Source organism: Urocampus carinirostris, chromosome 2 (genome assembly GCF_059441175.1).
Source record: "Urocampus carinirostris isolate Australia breed hairy pipefish chromosome 2, RoL_Ucar_1.0, whole genome shotgun sequence".
Classification (NCBI taxonomy): Eukaryota; Metazoa; Chordata; class Actinopteri; order Syngnathiformes; family Syngnathidae; genus Urocampus; species Urocampus carinirostris.
Genome location: NC_142350.1, coordinates 17,643,654 through 17,666,112, shown reverse-complemented (window position 1 = coordinate 17,666,112; position 22,459 = coordinate 17,643,654). Strand labels below are relative to the sequence as shown.

The 22,459-nt window shown below is 38.5% G+C and overlaps 1 protein-coding gene across 24 annotated transcripts in view; it reads left to right on the top strand.

Moving 5' to 3' along the window:
- The window catches only part of adgrb2 (adhesion G protein-coupled receptor B2), a 264,320-nt gene that overhangs the window by 144,966 nt on the left and 96,895 nt on the right, over window positions 1-22,459 (top strand). For 23 of the 24 annotated variants that reach the window (XM_088329155.1, XM_088329165.1, XM_088329159.1 and 20 more), the window contains 5 exons: window positions 247-355; window positions 525-671; window positions 10,826-10,913; window positions 11,537-11,639; window positions 16,963-17,006. In XM_088329155.1, the coding sequence (XP_088185281.1) occupies window positions 247-355; window positions 525-671; window positions 10,826-10,913; window positions 11,537-11,639; window positions 16,963-17,006 (491 nt within the window). The remainder of the gene's footprint in view (window positions 1-246; window positions 356-524; window positions 672-10,825; window positions 10,914-11,536; window positions 11,640-16,962; window positions 17,007-22,459) is intronic. The other variant, XM_088329151.1, reaches the window with a different exon arrangement.

Genomic DNA, 22,459 nt, shown 5'->3' with positions numbered 1-22,459 from the left:
CACACTTTTAATGTTTACATTGAGTAAAAGGTTGTGTTGTGGGTTATTTAAAGATATTTATTCTGGATATTTATTATTTTGATGATGCATTTTCTATTAATTATTCAATGAATGGATGCTCCAGACAAAGTTCCCTTAGTCTTTTCGACAATGAAAATAAATATTCTGAATCTAGATGCTGTGACGCTGCATTTTCGCCCAAACACAGATAAAAGGCTGTCAAAAAACATAACCCGGTTTTTGCAGGTTGCCCCAGGTGCCGCCTTATTGATGAGAATTCTAGAAGACTTCATTCATCTTATTGGTGAAGCCCAGAAACCTTTCCAGAGTTTTTTAGTCATGACCAACAACCTGAGTAAGTATTGCGTAACCCGTTCACATGAGAGAGCGCTGTGTTTCTTTTTATGTCCGACATCAGTTTCACACAATGTTTAGTTTTATTCTCATCATCTTATTAACGAGACCACATCTGCGTTTTTCACACAGCAGCGGGTTTGAAGTATTACTGTCTGTTGTTTCCGCAGTGATAACCATCCAGCGAGAGCCCGTGTCAGCGGTTTCTAGCGATATTAACTTCCCCATGAAGGGCCGGAGGGGGATGAAGGACTGGGCCAGAACCGCCGAGGACAAGCTCTATATCCCCAAGGAGGTCTTTACAATGCCAGGTGAAGGTACAGAGACACCGAAACATCCATCCATCATCTACACTGCTTATCCCCAGTAGGGTCGCGAGGGCGCTAGAGCCCATCCCAGCTGTCTTTGGGCAGTGGGCAAGGGACACCCTGAACTGGTTGCCAGCTAGTCGGAGGGCACACAGAGACAGACAACTCAATCACTCATTTACACCTAAGGACAATCTGGACCGACCAATTAACCTGACGTGCATGTTTCCCTGAATGTGGGAGATAACCAGAGCGCAAAACTCACGCAAGCACGGGAAGAACATGCAAACTCCAAGAAGGGAAGGCTGGTAGCTGGATTTTATCCAATTACCACAGAACTGTGTTGCGGACATTCTAACCACTCAGTCATTGTGCCGGTGACACCAAAAAAATACTTCCAAACAATCTTCGATTCTCGTTTGCAATTCCAAATTCTTAAAAATGCAAGATGCAAGGAAATAGTTCATGGTTTGTGCATAATACCTATCTATATGTCAACAGCATGTCCTGTCTTTGTCATCCTGAGCTGTGATGTTTGTGAGGACCCGTTTGGCGACGACATCAACGTGTATTGTTCCGTTTTTTTGATGTTTATTATGTTTGTGTACTGTGACCCAATGCTAAATCTATTCCACCCTGGTGAGGCCCCTACTCAAGGTTTATTTTTCCTCATGCTGAGGTTTTGACTTTTACTTGCCCGCATGTAAGTTTAATTGTAATCCGGTGCAGTCCGTTGAGACATTTTTGTTATTAAGGGCTTTTCAAATAAATGTGGCTTGACTTGACTTGACTTGATGTCATTGGAGGAACAAAAGTACCCTAGCAAGCCGGTTGCGTGTTACAGGTGGATGCAGTAATGGTACAAAGAGTAAGGAGCTAAAAAGGGGTTAACTGGCAAAGGAGGGCTAAAAAGAAATACGAAAGAAGAACGCAGCCAAGGAGAACAAATTGTCCCCCACATGAGCAGCCAGACTAAAAGGCAACCAACAACCAAAATTGGCAACGGCTTCTGCGACAAACGCAAAGCCCGCCGGGAATAAACCAAGGCACACAGCAAAACCGGAGCTAACCCTAGGCTAACTGGTGAGCAAACTAAACAGGAAAGCACTTGGCAGCCCTGACACTAATGGGAACCTAGCCAGACATAATTATATCAACACCGACACATGCGGTAAAAACCCCAAACAAAAAGCCATAATCTCCAAGCAAAAATGAGCGGTATGCATTTGCTTTTCACTACAATCGCTGTCTGTTTCGGATCTGGCCTCACATGTTGCGTTAATAGGATTTTTTTTCGAAAGTGCTTTGTTCCTTTAATGATGTCACAGCTTTACAGCTAACAACCCATATGGGTGAATTTTCAGACTAACTTGTTCGAGTACACGTGCACATGGAATGTTTTGCAAACTATTTTCATGATCGTGGGGAGGAACACAACACATTCTGCGCCTAATTGAAAAAAATATATATTTTGGGAAATATATTTAAGACCAAAGCAGAAACAAAACACCTTACTTAACATGAGATTTCAAGTCATGTCTTTTTGCACAACTTGTTGTGGTTGGGAACCATGGTTTTCACACCGTTGTAACAGCAGCACCCTAAAATAAAGCCTCAGATTTTCTATTTGAATCAGATTTACCTGTTATATGCACTCTCAACACATTTTGGGGAACTGTTATCACACTGCCCAACACTCGCTCTAACAGAGTCTAGTTGGCAAAGAAGTATTTTTTTCTGTGAAAATTCATCCAGTTTCATGAAAAATGTCAAGGTCTAAGACATATTTGGGTCATAGAATCCCTACTGTGGAAGTTGTAGGTCGTATTTGCTTTTAAATAAATTAGGAACATATGTAAATAATTAATATTGATCATTTAGGGATTATTAAAAAAATGACCATACAGTTTGGATTATATTTCCGTGAAATTGTAACATCATAAATCCATCTTATTCTTTACTCTCCTTTTTGGTATTTTACATTTTTAGGTCTCTGGGATGGATTGTGACTGTAGGAGCAACATTGGATATAAATCCATATTAATGTTTTAATACAAAATATATCAACATCTTCCAAAATGGAATTTTTCCACAGCTATTATTAAAATATTTTCAAATTCAATAACTGAACAAATGTATAGTTCTCAACTGGTCTCATTTCTGGAAACAATGTTCACTTTTAGAATGTATCAAATTAAACAATTGTGCAGCTTAAACCATATACGGTAGAATGTATTCACACACTGACCAGCAAAACCAAAATAACTTCAAATAAATAACATGTCCTCGAATGAAATCCAAAACGCTTCATTTCACTATAAAGAGCAAATCCATATCTGAAATAGTGTGTGGCAGGTGTCAACTCACATTTGCAGATACTTATTGCTTTTTACTGTTAAAAAGTTTAATGACCCTCAGTTATTTTCATTTTTATTTTATTTTAGTTTTTTTAGCATTACTTTGCCAAATGCCCATGACCCACTAAAAGCTGGTCCTTGACACACTTTTGTGTCCCGACCCACCAGTTAAAAAGACACTATTCAACTATTAAACTATTTAACACTATTTCTGCCTCAGTAGAAATGTTTAATTCTAAGCTTAAAACACACTTCTACTCTATAGCATATGAAAAATCTATATTTTATGTTGATAATATGTGTATTATTTGCCCTCATGTGGGTTTTAGATGAGGGGATGGTGTAATAATAGTCTGTAATAATAGTCTGTAAAAATAGTTTGCAATAGTCTTTGATCTGTGCAGCCCTTTGAGACTCTTTGTGATCAAGGGCTATACAAATAAACATGACTTGACTTGACTATTAAAGACTCTTCTTTCTGACAGTGGGTAGGCCATAGCATGGATAGGTTGCCAGCCAATCGCAGACGACAGAGAGACAGACTCAGTCATTATTGCTAGGATTTTCCAATCGAACTGTCGTCCATGATTTTGGTATATGGTAAACTACAGTGTACAGGCGGAACATGCAAACACCACAAAGAGATGGGATTGAAACCAGGACCTCTAAACTATGAGGTAGACATGCTAACCAGTCAGCCACCATGCTGCCCGTTGACTTTATTTTCATGAGAAAAAAATGTACAATAAAAGAAAGGTAGAGAAGAAAGCCGCTCAAGAACCGTCAGGAGCATGGCCTGTACCCCCCAAAAAGGACAAAGGCTATGTCCCGCAGGAAATTACTGTCTCGCACCGTCGCCCAAATTACACTTCTGAGAATCTAAAGGCTGAAAGAGTGAAACCGTCTGAGACCCTTGACATTTTATGATGAAGGCGACCCCTCACAACAACCTGGATTTTGATGCCGGATGTTTACTGGCAATGATGCATTCTATTGCTGTTTTGTTCATGGTATTGACAGTAAGACACTTTTTTTTTTGTCTTAAATAGAACTCAGAGGTTGGGTGGGCGTTATACACAAAGTTTTACAGAGTATGATACCAGATTTGTGCATTGATTGATCAGCCAAAAAATATTGCTGACCACAATCGCAAAACAACTGATGCAACAGGTAACCAATTGCATAATCCTAACCAATAGGCCATTGTGACATACATGACCCCATAACGTCATTGGATTTTATGTCATTATCACACTCGTTTTATTCACGGTACCAGAGACAGTTGTTAAAAAATGGAGAATACAGAAAGTTACCCTCAAAGTGTTAAACAAATGCAAACTGGCACGACCAGAGAAACCACACTTTGGAGTATCTGGTGATCAATCGGATCTTGAAGGACATCAAATACACTTTACACTTTATGTTTATGTTTAATCATAGCCGCATGGAGTAAATGACCTATGTCACTTACAATACCTGGGTGCACATCATACAAAAGGTTTTACATAGTATATTACCATATTTGGCAATGGTTAATCAGTTAAAAAAATTGCAGACCACAATCGCAAAAAATTGGATGCAACAGGAATTAAACCCGGGACAGAGCGGTGAGTGCACCGAATGCTCACCACTAGTCCACCAGTGACAAAACAACCACGTAAATGTGTTAAATTGTGTTAAATCTCATCATCACGTACAGGTATTGTTTCATTAACGATACCAGAGTCAGATGTTAAAGAATGAAGAAAACTGAAAATCATCCTGAAAGATATAACAAAATATAAAAAACACAATGAGGGAAAAAAACTCTGATGATGAAATATGATAAATACATTGTAGATGTCATGTTGTTATCGTATTCATAGTTTACATTGTCAATAAATGATTTGAATTATGGCCGGACATATTCAACAACGTTTGCCATTTACTATGCTTAGTATTAGTTGAGAAAAAGTGAAAACATTTTTTACCGATTTTGGATACAGTGAATAAATAAAAAAAGAACATTAGAAATATTTTTTGTGGAGACCCGATGTGCGATGAGCCAATCAAAATCCATCGAATGGAGGAGTACAAAAAAAAAAAAAGTGTAACCTTGACAAGCAGCTAGAGTGAAAGCAGAAACTCCTACATGAGAAGCTTTAAGTGCTTTTCCTAGCCCCTCTTTCAAAGAGACACATCGCACACTTGATACATCTTTTCTATGGCAGCATCGACGCTAATCTCCTCCGGGGCTACCATTGTTTGCAAGCTGGCAGTCACATTTCGTTTTTAGGACTTCTGAGACAATAAGAAAAAGAAAACACCCTAGCTGCCAACTCTTGCCCCAGAGGACAGTGATGAGTCCCGTCTTATTTTTATTCCCACATGCTGTAATTGGGGAAGCTTGGCATCAAATATTAAGTGTTTAAGATGTTTATGTTTATTAATTTTCCATTAGAAAGTTGTTTAATTAGCAAACGTAATTCGGCATAATGAGATTTGACCAGTGGTCTGTCATTGTATTCTTCACCTAAGCCTTCAGTAGTGCTACGTCTGAACCAATCCAACCTTAAATAACTGTTTTACGGCTAAAATACATTTTCTGCAGCTCTATATGTGACACATTGGAACTAGCATTAATAATAATTTATCATCATGGAATTGCATTATTGTTTAGGAATGTAGTCACATTATTAATTATTTTTATCTGTGCACAAAATATTTCCTCCTTTCTTTTCCCAAGAAGATTTCTTTACCCTGTCGTACAGATTGTATGTGTGTATTTTATTTTCATCAAGAAGTTATTTTCTATCACCATTCAAGCTACTGCACAAAGTCGAGCCTGTCTGTTGTATTTTTGGCATAGTTTTTTATTTGATTTCAGCTCAAAATGTCCGATTGACAGAAGCAGTGGACACAACTTTTGTTGTGATATTTCATAGTTTGTGAAAACCCTGACATTTTTTAGGCCTTTTAGAGAGCCCTGGTTCCGCTGACTCGAAATGTGATTGGTTAAACCAAAAGCTTTATGGACACTGCTTTTGTGCCTCTGGGCCCGCAGAACTGATTGCGAAGTTCTCCGGGTAGATTTCTGACCCCGATGACAAGTAATGGCAATAATTCAATCGGTTAACTGCTTAAATATGAAAGCACACACCTGGAAGCAGTGTATCCAGGGGAAAAACAATGACACGAAGCTAAAAGACAATTTGGAATGATTCAAACCTTGCAACATGCAGGTACAAAGTATCTACATTTTCATGCTTTTTGTATTTTCAAACAAAGAGAAATCATTGAAAAGCAAACGCTTTGGAGCTCAAATTGTCCCCCAGTTGTGGAAACATCTATATGTTCAAAATGTCATTGTGCTGTGCATTAGGGAGCTAAGCACATACTACACACACGATGTGCTATGTACATTAATTGGGCATTTAGACATCCATTCTAATTTATAATCTTTGGCATAACGTGAATATTCTGAAATACAATGCATTTCCAAGGATTTTTGTATTTTTATCTTCAGAACTATATTACATTTGAAATATGTATTTTTTTGGGTGAGTTTTAACAGCACTACTTCAGCTAATGGTGCCAAAGCCGATATCATAATTTTGACTGCAAACCACTGACTGGTGCAGTTTATCTATATGTATGGAGTAAGTTTACAATGAGTTTACTTCATAGGCACTTTTAGGACTTTTACTCCCTTAAGGGGGTGGGAAGAATAAATAAATAAATGAATGATTACATATGCATGGATAGGTCTGATGGCACTGAACATTTTGAGTGGTTAGAAGTAAAAACAAATATTCACGTCCAAATGTAAATTGAAATGTGTTGTGTCCGAAAAGAAAACATGACATGAGGGTTAATAGGTATTTATGGACAAAATATAACTAACAACATATGATTCCGATATTTTTAAACTACTGGATTTGACACTACTAACTTGGTTCCTCCCCCAGCAGTAGTTCATAAGTCTGGGTTTTCAGTTGGACGCAGGTTATGTAATGCGATTCATTTAATTCCTAATGAGCACCTGACAATCGGCAGCCAGTACATTCTCATAAACGCCTGCAGACCGCTCAGTGCACATTTTCCAGCCTATTGATAGGTTCATAAATCGCCTCACAGAGCAAAAGCTTGGAATGTTTCTCAACCGAGGCAACACATCACGTGTGAAATTGCATTTATTTAAAGTGTAAAACGTGCTAGTTTGATTGTTTAGTATCGTTTAGAAACGACACTACACTGATTACGAACCAGACGGATGAAACACAAGGTTTTACAGTGGTATGTTATTGTATGTGTGCAATGATTAATGATTCAAAATATAGCACAGCACAATTGCAAATCATCTTACATTGGTGTGGTGGTGTGAGCGCCAAATCCTAACCACTAGACCACTATTGACATTGATAACATACAAAAAGACATTCAATCTTATCTCATTATCACACTACTTTTATTGTACCGGAGACTAAAGTCAGAGAATGGAGAAAACTGTCATTAAATATGTAAATAAACAACTCTTTGGTGTATCTGATGATGAATTAGAATTTGAAAGACAACAAATAAATATGTTGTACATTTTATGTTGGTATTGTGTTTTGCAATTTTAGTTGACAATAAATTATTTTAAACATGGCCACAGGGTTTTAAGTTAAGTTTTACGTTTTTAGTTTGAGCTGAAAAAAAGTGAAACAAGATTTTATACAGATTTCTTTAAGAATTCATAAACATAGGGGTGTATGTTATAAACAAGTGTGCGTCATAAACAAATGAATGAGGTACTTTAACCCAATTCAAAATTAAATAATAGTAATCACAAAACTAGCAAACCGATATTTGATTAAAGTGGCCATAATTACTTCCAGCTTCATTCAGTGCCAGCCAATTAAAATAGATCTCTCATGAGATCCATTTTTTTACCTGTTAAGCAAAGCCCATATATTTTGCATATAATTGCTGTATTAAAAAATCAACTAGGGTAAGTATACAATAGTTTGATTTATTACTGTTCCCGAGCAATCAGCAATAGAACTTAGTTAGTTATATTGGCCCAACATTTTTTTTTTATTTTTTTTAAAAAAGGTTCAATCAGCAAGTATCTAAATGCAATTGCAGAATTGGATTTTGTATCTTCTCTATTGAACTTCAACTTAATTTACGAGGCTCAGGTGGCTAATCTGCAATGTGCCAAAATATCAGCCTTAGCAGTCGATAGCATCATACTCGTTAGGTTTCTGATTTGATATCACAGAAATGTAAAAGTGGCAGCTAATTTCTGACCAATTCCACATGACTCAGTCTCAATTTACGTAACTGTCCAATGCCTGGCGGTGTGAAAATCTGGGACGCCCTCTGATTTGATACTCTCAGACAACTTTGTCTATCAACTCCGAGTCAATTATTGTTTGAGTCGAAGCTCATTATAAGCGATCACCCTGCTCACTTGGACAGCGTTTTCCCGGGTTTGTTTAGAACCTGGGAAAGGCCGAGGATGGAAATAGATGACCGTTGTGCCCATTTAAAACCATTGAACGTAATCCAAGACAATATTTTTTATTGAATAACAACTCTCAAAAGAAAGTGGTTAAACATAACGTAGTCATACTAAGTAGTGTAATTGTGTATTTGTGTTTGTACTTTTCTGGAACTATACATTAACAACAGTGATTGGTCAGAACATACCGTATAAATGATCTTTCACATCAAACGCATTCCCACCTTTCTTACCTCATTCGATGTGTTTTCGTTATTTACATGAGGGCAAATGAGGGGAAGCATCCAAGCATTGAACCTTTTTCCTATCTGCTAAGCTTCTTTCACCCGCCCCCTATCCTTCACACCAGAGACAAAATGACATTTACCAAAGAACACAACTTGTCCTTGGTAGGGCGTACTTATTTTTGTTGTGATATAACACTGGAGGGATTGTTGAACGCGAGAGGCTTTGATGGATGAAAAAGCTTAAACGTGGATATAACAGCCAGAAACTATGCGTCACGTAAGTATGAGGACATTTTTTTTTTTTTTTTAACGGCGGCAGATAGAATAAAACCTTCTTGAGGCGATATTAGAGTGACAGAAAGCGAAAACCTTTCTTGGCTTTGTTCTTTTTTATTTTTCATATATTTATTTTATTTAGCCCGGTGGCCTTGTGGGTAGGGCGCCTGCTCACAGAATGGGAGGTTGCTGGTTCAAGCCTTGGCCGAGTCATACCTAAGACTTACAACATTGGTACTCATTGCCTCCCTGCTTGGCGCTCGGCATTAGGGGTTGGAATTGGGGGGTTTAGTCACCTAATGACTCCCAACACATCAATTGGGTTGAGCGAGGGGGCTGGGAATCCCCTCCTCTGTATCAATCTCCCAGAAAGAGTCAGGAATGTGTTCTTGACTCTCGCCACCTCCCACTAGAGGGATATGGCTCCGGTATATACATATATATATATATATATATATATATATATATATATATATATATATATATATATATGTGTGTGTTTTCTTTAGAGCAGCCTGGTAGCTGACTGGATAGGTTGCCCTTACCACTATGGTCTTAGAGACACCATTTTCTGTGGTGTGTCTTGGGAAAGTACAGCCTGATGGCATCCATCCCTCTCCAGGACTTCCCAGGATCAATACCAGCTGCGAGCCTACTTGTGCATAGTTTGTTTGTTCTCCCCGTGTCTGTGAGAGTTTTCCCCGTGCACTTCGGTTTCCTCCCATATTTCGAAAAACATCCATGAGAGGTTGATTGGTGACTATGACTTGTCCCTAGGACTGACTATGTGGGGAACATATTGTCTCTGTGTGATTTGCGGTTGGCTGGCAACCAGTCCAGGGTGTCCCCTAGAGCTGTTTTGTTCGCAAATGAAATGGTTCTATGAGCCGGCTCTTTGAAGTGAACATCGGGAGTCAAATCCCCATCAATCAAGAGCTAGCTAAGCAAAATGTTTTCTCTTGATTCGTCGATATGCAATAGTTTCAGATATTCTGTGTTTTTGACTTTATATTTGTTGAGTAAACAAAAAGTTAAACATGTTTTGTATTGAATACCTCATTTTCTTAGATCTGTAAATATTTTAATGTCAATTTCCTATGTTTTTAAGTTTATTCTTGTATTTCAAATTCTGTTGTTGCGATGAAAAGTAAATATTATTTTTTTTACATTTTGTTGTTTTTGTGTTTTTTTTCGGCAATTCTGTGTTGCTTTACCTCAGAGATGCTTAGGGAAATAATTAATTTTTTAGCTGATTTGCATTTGTCCCTACGCACACGAAACAATTGACACAACAAATAAGCATTCTACCTTTAGCACACTATGTGGTAAATTGACCTCATTCGATGCTTGAGGAAGCCCCATACAGTAAACGTTTGGTACATTGTAGGTAGAAACACGCCTGACTGAGGTCAAACACAAAACAATGTGTTAAAAGTTAGTTGTATAGTACATTTTTAGAATCATTATTAAGTCGTTTGGTGCAGAGTGTTAGATAATATAAATATTAAAGGGTTCTCAGAAATAAGGCGGAATCCCCTTTAATTCCCAGACCATTTTTTTCTTTTTCTTCAGGACCAATATCCAATGACTACCAATAACTACAACAACTGTTATGGAGCCCTGCAAATTTACAATGGAAGACCAATACTTACAAAGCAATATCAGAATAGTAGTAGTGTTTTTTGTACTATCGCACTGGGTCAAAAATCGGACCCTAATATTTGTAAAAAATGTCAATAATTTCACCACCAAAAAAATGCTTATGAAGAGTTTCGCATATTTGTCTAATAGGTTACAAAATGTTGTGTGTTGCAGAGGCGGATACCGATTCGGAATCAACCATGTATTACGTCATCGGTGCCATCTTGTACAGGACGTTGGGCAATATTTTGCCACCACCAATGTGAGTAGAGATCAAAGGAAATTCACTGTACTATTTTATTCTGGTTCCGTTCTAAACTCTGTTTTTGTTTTACTTTTATGGAACTTTTCTCTTTGAAAACTTCTCCAAGTGTGCTGCTTGCCTTGTATTTTTCAACACCTTTTCTATTTCTGTGCCCTTTCTTCTGCCTTCTCTTCCCTATCTAATTCCGCGCACCAATTTATCATCCGTCTTCCCTCCAGTATTGTCTCTGCCGTTTATCTGCCCTCCTCACATCGACGTAGTTAGGCGGATGTTTTACAACTCCAAAAATTGCATTTCCTCCGATGATTCTGTTTTTTATCTCAGTGTATAACTTCAGACTCACGATTGGTATGGATGCTTGTAGTAATGTGTCCTAAAACCTTCGCAGAACTTTCAGTCGTAGACAATAAATATCAGTTTGTTGTCATTGTGAGATATGGTGTTTTTGTTGTCTGGGTCGTTTTTATTTCAGCAAGACCAGGATCCCGGACAATTTTTCTACAGAACATTATATCAGTGATGTCTCTTGACATCTCTGTTCCATGTACTGCATGTTGATGGTCTTGGTAGATATATACAACGAGGACTTTTAGTCATAATAATTGTTTTTTTTTTTGTAGCCAACCTTCCGTGCTCAATTCCAAGATCTTGACAGTGACGGTACGACCGGAGTTGCAACCCAGTGACCCTGTGGTGGTGGTGGAGCTTGCAACTCTTTTCAATGTGAGTATAGACCGACTCGTGCATCAAAACATACAATTACAGCACTTTTTCTTTCGTATTTTCATTTTCAATACTCTACGCCAGTTTCTATTTGCTCTGAAGAAGAAAATGCTGCATGCTATAAAGTGCCGTCGCGCTAACACTAAAACCGGGATAAAAGTGGACCTTTTTGACTTGCTTATATTGCAGAGTCCCTTGGTACCTATTCCGCTTATATTGCATTGAAATGTGTTATTTTGAATGACTCACTGCTGCGCTTTTTTTCCCCTGGTTATATTTTTTTAAGCTGGTACCCTCGATAAGGCGGTTTCATAACCAGGGGTTTCCGGTGCAGGGACACACAACTTCAAAAATGCGGAGTCATCATTATCTCATGTTGCCTGCACAGAAGGAAAGAAAAACCCTCCAGTTTGATGTACCGTCAATAAGCTTTGAGATTCATATTTGAGATGAAAATGACCCCAACCCGGCTGCCTCCGCATGTACTATCTTTAATCATTAAGTGATGACAGTGAAGTCAAACTTTAGCCCCAGGTGCCATTTGTGACCAGCTAACAATGTTTTGCGTACCCATTAACATATGTCAAAGCAAATTTTGTTTTACAAACTCAAATGTACCTTTTATCATACATGCAAAGATACAGTGTCCGCGAAAAAATCTAACCGTGTAAACTATCCATCCTTCCATTATCTGCACCGGTTATCCTCAGTAGGGTCGCAGGGGTGCTAGAGCCCATCCCAGCTGTCTTCGGACAGTGGGCAGAGGACACCCTGAACGGGTTGCCAGCCAGTTGCAGGGCACCCAGGGACAGACGATTCACTTGGTCAGTCACACTTGGGGACAATTTAGACCTTCCAATTAACCTAACATGCATGTTTTTGGAATGTGGGAGGAAACCGGAGAAAACCTGCGCAAGCACGGGGAGAACATGCAAACTCCACACAGGAGCTCCGACCTCATGACCTCAGAACTGTGCTGCACATGCGCTAACCACTGCGACGCTGTGCTGTGTAAACTATTCACTCCAAAACACAGGATAACTTGAACAGATAAATAGAAATCTGCCTGAAACATTTCTGCTTCATTGGCTGCTCTTTGTCATACGTTCATTCCGCCACATTATTTACGTTTATAAATAAACTGACACCTACAATTATTCCCAATATGGAAGTAAACCCCCCCCTTTTGATTGAAACCTTTTCCATGATGAGGGTCTGTTCACGTTAGTTTTATTCATGCACATCGCACAACGTTACCTTAAACTTGGGTCTTCCTTAACACATACATTACACTCACTCTTACCTTTACTGCTCGGGCCCCCATGGCGGCCATTAGAAAAATGCATAAATTAGCCCCATTGCATTAGCCGGGTGGTGGAAAGCTTGGGAAAAAAAGTTGCAGCGTATAGTCAAGATTTTACAGTAAATGTAAATTTTAAACTGTAGTTTGGGACATTTTTAGTGAGTTACAGGGTTTTGGGCCATCCCAATTGATTTTTGAATGCTAAACTCTTTACTTAATTTAGCTTTGTAGTTAGCTATTATAGCTTGTCTGAAAAAAAAAAAAATAGAACATTGATTTCGGTGTATTTGGTAAAATGCAATAAGAACAAGATTCAAAGTGGACCTTGCGACCTTCATTATTTTTCTTTAATTGGTCTTCGAGCAAAACATTTTTGCATCTCATGTCAACAGATTGGTTTGTCCAGCTTTGCTTCCATTGTATATATATATATATATATATATATATATATATATATATATATATATATATATATATATATAATTGCATGATGCTATGTAAAAAGACAATTTCCGGGTATATTTCGATAAACATGGTTCAACAAGATCCATTAATGTAAACATTGATTTGCTCAATGAAAACATACTCCTATATTCTTATATTCTAAAAAAAAACAATGTGATATGTACCTGTTTCAGTTCAGTTCAATTAAAACACATTTGAAGTCTTCAAAAATAGTTTTTGGTTTGTACTGTTTTTTAAGACCCTCAGCTACATTCGTGTTATTCAAATAGGGTGCTTGATTTGCAGAGAAAAACAAGCGAGCCATGTTCCTCAGCTGTACTCAACTCAATCTTAACCTTGGCCAAAAGTAGAAATGGCCAGCTGCCGAAAAAGTACCCAGAGAGCAGCAGCTCTCAAAGGAGAGGTCACGTCCTTTTTAAAAAGGTGATCTCATAACGGTCAGATCAGTAGTTCCCTGAAAAATGTGGCCTTATTTGAAATGGTAAGTAAAAAGCAGGCGGTCAGGAATGAGAACACCCTGAGAGTCAACCCCACGATGATGCCAAATGTTGCACCCCTCACCTCTCCCTCTTCCAATCCGTCATCCTGCCTTCATGTAGGGCTCCCCCGGCTCACCGGCCAGGTTAAGTAATTGAACTTTAATCTAGTTTGCTTTCATCAAAATGCCTCCTCCTAGTAGAACGTTTTACCGGTTCCCTCATCCGCTCCTTTGCAACTCATCTGATTAATGTAACATATTCTTCATCAATATTCAGGCAGACTGCAAACCTCATGTGGTGGTACAAATATTGAGGGAGCGATTATGTTTTTTTCAAAGAACCTCCTACGCAGAGTGTCCTTATGCAGTTGTTTGATGATGACAAAAATGAAAATAAAAAAACATTGTGTTGCAAGCAAATGCAACACATCTGCATAGTGGGAGTGTGCTGTTGTCACTCTGGCACGGTTCTGATTGATGGCCGGATACTAACACTCTCCAATAGACACCGCACCTTCGCATGAATCTTGCATCAGTGGAATTTAGTTGTGGGTTGGAAAACAATATTAAAATGGCTATCGGCTCTTATTCACTGGCAGCACATCCACCATAACCATGAAACGGTCGCTAGAAAATGTGCCAGAAACTACAATATGATGGTTGAGCTCAGAACCGATTATCTCAAAGCTTCCAAATGGATAATGTATAATGTCCGTTCTTAGTACAACACTCGTAACGACTATTAATTTGAAGATTATGGTGGCAAAGGAAATAAAAATGTAGAAGGGAAAACACAAAATGAAGTACAAGAAGACTTGTGCAAGTGTGGTAACTGCTTAGCAAGTTAGCATTAAGTTTGAAAGTGTCAAACTCAGGAACAGATAAAATAAAATACAAACTGGAACTGAATAGTATTGAGCCGTTGCACTTTTGAAAATAATATTTGTTCGTATTGGATCGTAAACTTTGTGTCTAGATACATAGGGCTAACTCTAGAGTACAAAAAGTGTCCTTCAAGTGCTTATCAACTCTTACATTTATGATAAACACACCCAAAAAGTCCCAAAGGACTGTTTCAATTAGGCATTGGCAACTCTGGTCCTTGTGATACCTTTTCTGGGAGTATCTCTCTTATAACACACCTAATTCAAATGATCAGGATCAATATCAGGCACCGGAGCTTCCTGTAGGGCTCAATAGTTAACTGCAGGTTCTTATTAACTCCTCACTCCGAGCAAAAATAAATGCAGCAATTCCTAAGTGCTGGTTCAATCAGGAGTGGGCAATTGTGGACTTTGAGGTGCTTGTCCACCTTTTCTGGATGTATCTCTCTTCTAACATACAATGTTCAGATGACTAAGCACATTCTCAGGCTCTGGATCTACCCTTAATAACCAAAAACGAACACATTTGGATCAAGTTGTCAAGATTGGCCAGTTAATCTTGCTTTAATGTTTTTAAAAATAAGGCCACTGAAGCAAATTGCTGATTTAGCAAAAACTGAAATCCAGTGTATTCCTTTGCATCACTTCACAGTAAAAACAGCTTATGGAGAAGGCTGTTATCCACTGATGTCAAACCCTGCATTTTTAGTTTAAAGCAAACCTTCCAATCCATACAAAATAACTCTATACATTGTGATTAATCAATTCCAAGATCACCTGAGCAAGACGCCCTGATCAGTCGGTCCGAAGCTTTGAGTTGAGCAAAGTCGTCTTGATAGCCTCTTGATTAGTTGACCCACTTCTGATTGCTCCAGTAGTTTGATTAATTGAGCCCACCAGAAGGTCATTTTTGTACATATTTCTATCACATTATATTTAACTCTAGTTCGAACGTGCTTGACGTTGATGAGCCTAAACTGTAGGGCACAGTAGGTAAGAGTAGGTGAATTGATCCAAATATCAATATTATCGAGACTGAACGAGTATTTGGATTGGGTCGATGCTATTGTCTTGGCATCCATACTGTCTTCCCATTTTAACTATCATATACCTGTCAATAGCTGTGCTTTACCCAACAGACTACTGTGTTTTGGACCTTAAAAATCCTTACAGATTTGAAAAAAAAAAATAGACCGCTTTTTAAATTTAAAAAAACAAAAACAAACCTTGAGTCAAGAATAGTATTTTTAGTCTATGGCTGCTTCATTTTGAAGCAAGACTAAGTTTTGTGCGTGAATAAATCACTTCAACGATTGCATCAGATTTCAGTTTTGGTAAAAGTTTGCCACTACCGGTTTTAACCATGCACATGCTATTATTATTTTTATGTTAATATTCTACAGACTGCTTGTTTTCCACATGTAAAAAAGTGCAAGTGATACAATTTTCACTTATTTAATGTTAACATTTCGGCTTGTATGCCATCACTGCAATCATCTTTTAGTGTGTCGTAAGATTATACATCCAATTGTGTTTACACTGTTTTCGCACTACATTATTTTTAAAAATTGGCATGAAGGGATGTGTTTTAGTTGTCGTTTTGACATTATTATAAACTAGTTTTGTTACATTGCTTCTCTTTTTGGTCTAAAATGTTGACTTTTTTAACAGTTGTTATATAAATATGTTAATTTCCTTTAGTGTTAAACTTTGCTTTGTTATTATTTATAAAGAAAAAGTAACATTTGTCCGAGCCTAATGTGAGTGTGCTGTGTTCATTAGAATTCTAAACAAACTAACGGGGTTGAGTTCAGTTGTTCAATGATCATGATTTTAAAGAAAAATGTATCAGATTGGTGTCAGTCAATACTACCCTGGTACTACTTTGATCAGATCAATGCAAACATTCTCAATATCGCCCACACTTAACAGTGGATAACTTTTTCATATATTTTCCAGGTATCGATTGACACCTCCATACACAAGCTACATTGGATAATCTTCAGTTTGGATCGCTATTTCTGTAGTTACTTTCTTAAAAGTAACTTTTTCCTGCATCGTGCCTACTGTTGTGTTTCCCATTCCCTCTCTGTTACTGTGTTTGCATCTCTCCATCTTCCACACAGCATCAATTCTTATCCACGGGCGCAAGCTCCAACCACTGCAACGGTGCTAAACCCTTTTCTTTTGCAGGGCACATCCGATGCACAGTGCGTGGTGTGGGACTACGGCAACCCGTGAGTTTACCCGACTTCCTTTTACTACTTATCTTTTTCCATGCTGGTGTCTGTTCACATTGGGTTTTTTTAATGATCCGAGTCAGTTCTAACGATGTTCCCTGTGTTTCTTGTTAGTGTTAATTAAATGACGACTTGAAAGCAAACACCATCCTCTCTGTGAAGGGTTAAAAAGTATCTCAGCTCCGATTGTCTCGGCAGACCCGTTTTTTTATTTGTGGTTATTCTTGTGTTCACAATTAAATTTCCTATCTGTGAAGTATTTTGTTTATCCTTTTGTCTGGTTGGTTTTATTTCAGCACTATGGCTATTGTCATCCCCAGTTTGATAACCCATATCCACAGCATGTAGGTCAATGCTTCAACTAGGAATGAAAATCAACACAATCAATTGTGTGCGTTTTGCCATTACCCCCTTTAAGCAAATGAGTCACTGAACCGTCAAGAATGTTGGTTTCTGGTTATTAAATTTAGAGAAGTCCCTCAGGTTTCAAATGTTTCTACCCTCCAGCACTAAGGATTGATACAAATGACCAACACCGATGGTAATAATACCAGCAATAATAATAATACATGTTAAATATGCATTTCAGTTAATAAAGTATACATACATATATATATATATATATATATATATATACAGAGAGAGAGAGAGAATATCCAGTTAGAAACTTTAAGAAAACAATTGAGTTGAATAAAAATGCCATAATATATACATCAATCGGTTGATAAATATGTTTTAAAATTTACTGAAGCAACTTTTTTGTAGCAGCGATGATTTTCAGATCGATACGGCTACCCACAATCCTGAGTACAATACCAATACGAAATATGGATACCAACAGTACACATAATTCTCATCAAACTGCAAAACCTGATGGCTAGTTTGCAAAAAAATGTATTTAAATATGTACAAAATATTTGCCTTAATATTACATGTATTTGAAATTACCATTTGTCTGTATTTAGATTCTTGAAGATTTAATGGCTACGAAAATACTATGCAACTTTTATCAGCTACCGTAATGAGTATTTATGCCTTAAACAAGTCCAGTGTTTGTACTGATACTAGTACCTGGAATCGGTACTCCCCCATCACTTTTTTATGTAAAAAAAAAATACAATAATACAGTATCCTTTTGGTGTTTATTAACAGATTAACAGGATGGCCTCGGGGTGCTGTGTTGTAGTTTAGCATCAGCGGAGTCGATGACGTCACACGCTAGGCCAAAAGTTTCCCGTCCCTGCAGCAGATGGAAATTGTTGTGCCCAGGGTTACACCCCCTCGTGTTTACTTAGATAGCGAGTCCACCTCCTCTCCGCTTCCCGCAGGCTTTTGTGTCTCTGTCTGCCCTAACAGCGCTGAAGCCGGGTAGCTCCGTTAGCGTTAGCTAGACGTGAGTCACGTTTCGGTAAACACAGCAAACTGCACTCCCTGTACGCTTTGATGTTTTTCACCAGCACAGCCAGTTCGCCGGCCTTATTTGGTAGAGAGTTCACATTTACCATGATTACGGACGGTACTGAAGGCTTATAACGCCGCTTAGCCTTCACCTTAGCTCCGGCTCTGCAACCAAGAGAGGGGCCTCCTCATCACGCTGGCACGAGAATTCTTCAGGGCAAGAAGTTGATTCCTCGAATAAACGCATGTTTGTCCGTTAAAACCCATAACGATAGGATAGAAAGTAATCCAAAGTGTAGTTGTCAAACGGGACGAAAAACACAGAAGATAGAAGCAGACAATTAAAACAATGAATTACAAAAAGAGCGGAATAACACAGAGCTGCTGGAAAGCGCCTATGATGTCTATATGAGTATAAATACATACTTGATGTACGCACTTTAAGAGCATGCCAATGTACATATAAAATTAATATAGAATACAATACAATTTGTTTTTATTCTATTATAAAACATACACAACAAATTTCAAATGTGCCATAACACTGGTGCAAGAAAATCTACAACACGATCAAATACCACTGTTTGGATTAATAAGTTAAGGGTAGTAGCGTAAAAAATGCATAATATTAAATAAGAAATAACTAACTTAATCATGTCATCATTGCACAATACATCACTCATACGAGCCCTTGTAAAAATATGTTCAATAAATGAGACGATCAGTATTACCTTTATCTAGAAAGTGAATAACTTTCCTAAATAGCAATCATTACACGTGCAGTAGTTGGATTGTATTTGAATAATGACATAGTTTGAAAATGACTAATTTGAGAGTAGAGTATAATATTTTAGTAGTAAGGCATCGTTTTAAGTTCTTTCACCCCGGTTTGAGGTCTTTGCCCCTTAAGGGGACCAGAAGGTTTCAGTAAACCTTCTTTCAATCCGAGTTAAGTCCTTTCGCATAATTTATTCATCAGAATAGTTTGGTTTACTTCACTCGGCAATGACCTTCTCAATTGCTGACATTTTTTTGTGTGCTTGTTTTGAGTCCCGCTGTCCATTCTTGACAAGAGGAACAGCAGGAACTGTTAATCAAATCGTAAAATCTTCAAGCTTTGACATTTACGCTGCAGTCAAAGTGAGCTTTCCACGCTCCGTTATTTCATGAAGACAGTTCAGATGTAATTATCTTTCAGCTGATAAACGACGCAAACTGTGGCCAAGATCTGACTGCTAGGTGCGCTGTCAATGATTTTTGTTGCATTGCGGACACACATCAATTGAAGGCATTTCATTGACAAGGGGGACAACATAAACAACTCTGATAAGCTCCTCTCCTTTTAAGAACAAATATGTTTTTCTAGCAGTGAGCTCCTCGCTGACCGAAGGACGTGTCGAGGATAAGCGAAGACCGCAAATCCACGAGACTGTCCTTATCACGGTGCCGTATCAACGCCGCAGTCAAATTACATTTGCAGACATTATGAGATCAGAGTCAAACAGAAAATAAAGTGTAAAGGTGCCGCACATGTCGGTCAACCAAACAAGCTCAAACAAGGCAATGTAGTGAGTGTCCTAATACATTTTCCGGGACTGACAGAACGTGTTTGCAGAAAGGAGAGTATAAACCCACCGGCCAGAGCAATTCATCCATTTGCTCAGTATCTTTTTGATAAAAATCAAGCAATCACTCAGCGGTGTGTGTGCATAATGTGCCGCCATTTGAAAATATTTGTGGGGATAAATTGATGTAATCTCCATTAGTTATTCCTGAATCTGTCTTTGCAAATCAACTCCCACGGCATGAATACTATCAATATGCAAAATATCCCATTTGATATGGACTGCAACAGCGGCACAGTAAGAAGCAAGTGAACACTTTGTACAAACAGGACCTCACTGAGTATACGATAATCCGTTAGTTATCATGTATAATGGGGACCAAACACCCCCCACAAAAAGTGAATATACGCGAAATAACATTACACCTTCATAAGTAAAACCCCAAGGGTCAAACTTACCTCGAGATGCTGACCTTACCGACTGCGAGTATACAACTGTAACAAAATAACTACTACAGATCTAAATATAAAAACACAGAGCACGGAATTGCAGTTGCATGCTTGGTCTTCATTGTCATTAGACAAATGTAAGACAAAATTGGAGGGATTCTCCCTTCAGTGCATGCAAGTTATTTAGAGAACAACTGGCAGGCTACAAGATCTTATTTGGTGTCCTCATAATGAGCCAGGTCTCTGCAGTGGGTAAAATACAACTGTCCAGAATGTAGCAGTTACGCGCGAGTTGTAGCTCGTGGTCATCCGTTTCATGAGTAGTGGATCTGGTGATTGTGAGATACAGGCTTGACCAGTCTGGTTAGTTATGTAGCTGCAGCAGTAAGCCGGACCTGCCACCTCAATATTGCCTTTTCTCACAAGGCCTCTTCTGTCGCTTTCCGGACCAGATGTCAATCCACGATGCACCCGCTCAAGAATACAGGGATCAGAATTTTCCGCTGTTTTTGAACCCCAAAGGCATTCCGACTTTTTCACTTTTTCTCTTGCGTAGCAAACAAATTCCAAATCCGACTGTCTCACTCTTTCCTTTATTGCTCTGGCACACCCTGGCGGCCGTTAGAAAAATTGGCCGCATTGTCGCATAAACTGCAGGGACTGAACTGCATTTGAACTTATCTTGCAGTATTTACAAAAAAATCAGTTATGTGGGCAAATTATTTTAATCTTCTAAAAATGTTACTTAAATGATAAATATAAGCATGGTTTTGGACAAGTAAATTGCCTAAAACCCAGGTTTTTTTTTTTTGGTGGGGGGGGATTCCGCCCTGGTTTATTCCTGGACGCTGGCTATTTCAGCTGAAAATGAAAATCTCCATTCTGATCCCTGAGAATACTTTTTTTTGTGTTCTTCTGACTTCCCTCACTCTTTTTTAATTGATGATTTTTTTCAATGTTACTAGCTGGTAAAATACTAGCTCAGCAGTAGCCATGCTCCACAGTTTAGGGGAGGGGTGGACACATTAACTTGTGTGCCCGCCCTGCCCAGCTGTTTGAATGACAGCATGCACCGCGCATTGCTGCCACGCACAGAAACAGTCACGACCACCCAACACACAAAGCAATCCCCAACCTTGCTCAGTTATTACATTTCCTGTGTGTGTTCTGCTCAAAACACTGTACGTTGATTTTAGTGAGTTCAAAGTCCCAATATATTCTGTCGTGAATACAACATGATTTGGTAAATAATAAGGATGAATGATTCTAATATTTAAGATTTGTTGCACTTACACGCAAAGGAAACAAAAAAAAAGCTTGGGTTTAAACCAATCTATGTTGCAAAACCTTTAAAAGCTGCAGTGAATTTTCATCACTTTTCATCTACTTTGCTAATGGGTTGTAATATTCATAATTCAAATTGTAAAATATTTGTATGTTCATTTATTTATTTTTTGCCTCGAACTTGCCCATATGTCTGCTCTATCTGCTTCAACCTTTCCGCTCACGTTTCTTTCCCCGTTCTACCCAGTTTGTCTCTCTGCAACCTGTAAACAAACTTCACGTTTCCTTAATTGCTCGAACTCAGTCACTCGTTGTTAAGGACCTGAAATGTTTTTTTTTTTGTTTTTTTTTGTTTTTTAAACAACCATACGGTTCCTTCCTCGGACGACAGACATCGCAGATGCAGAGATTACGACTGTACAGGCTGCTTATCTTAAAAAATGCATGTATGCGCCGTCCCATTTTTCCATTATACATGCCGCATCCAATTTTCCAGCGTGTATCCAAGCAACGTTCTGTCAGACCGGTGACTGCACCACTACGGTAAAGCGTCACGGTCGCATAGCTCGCTCAAAATAGGACCCGTTAGTTACAAACCGTGGATGAATGAACGCATGTGAGAGGCCAGGGGTCATTTAATCCTATTTCTAATCTGTGGTGTTTTTCGCTTTGATCTGGGATCAGCTGTTAAAGACCCGCAGAGTGAGCTCTGCCCCTACCGTCTGTCTCTGCCATGGAAAAATAACGACCTGTG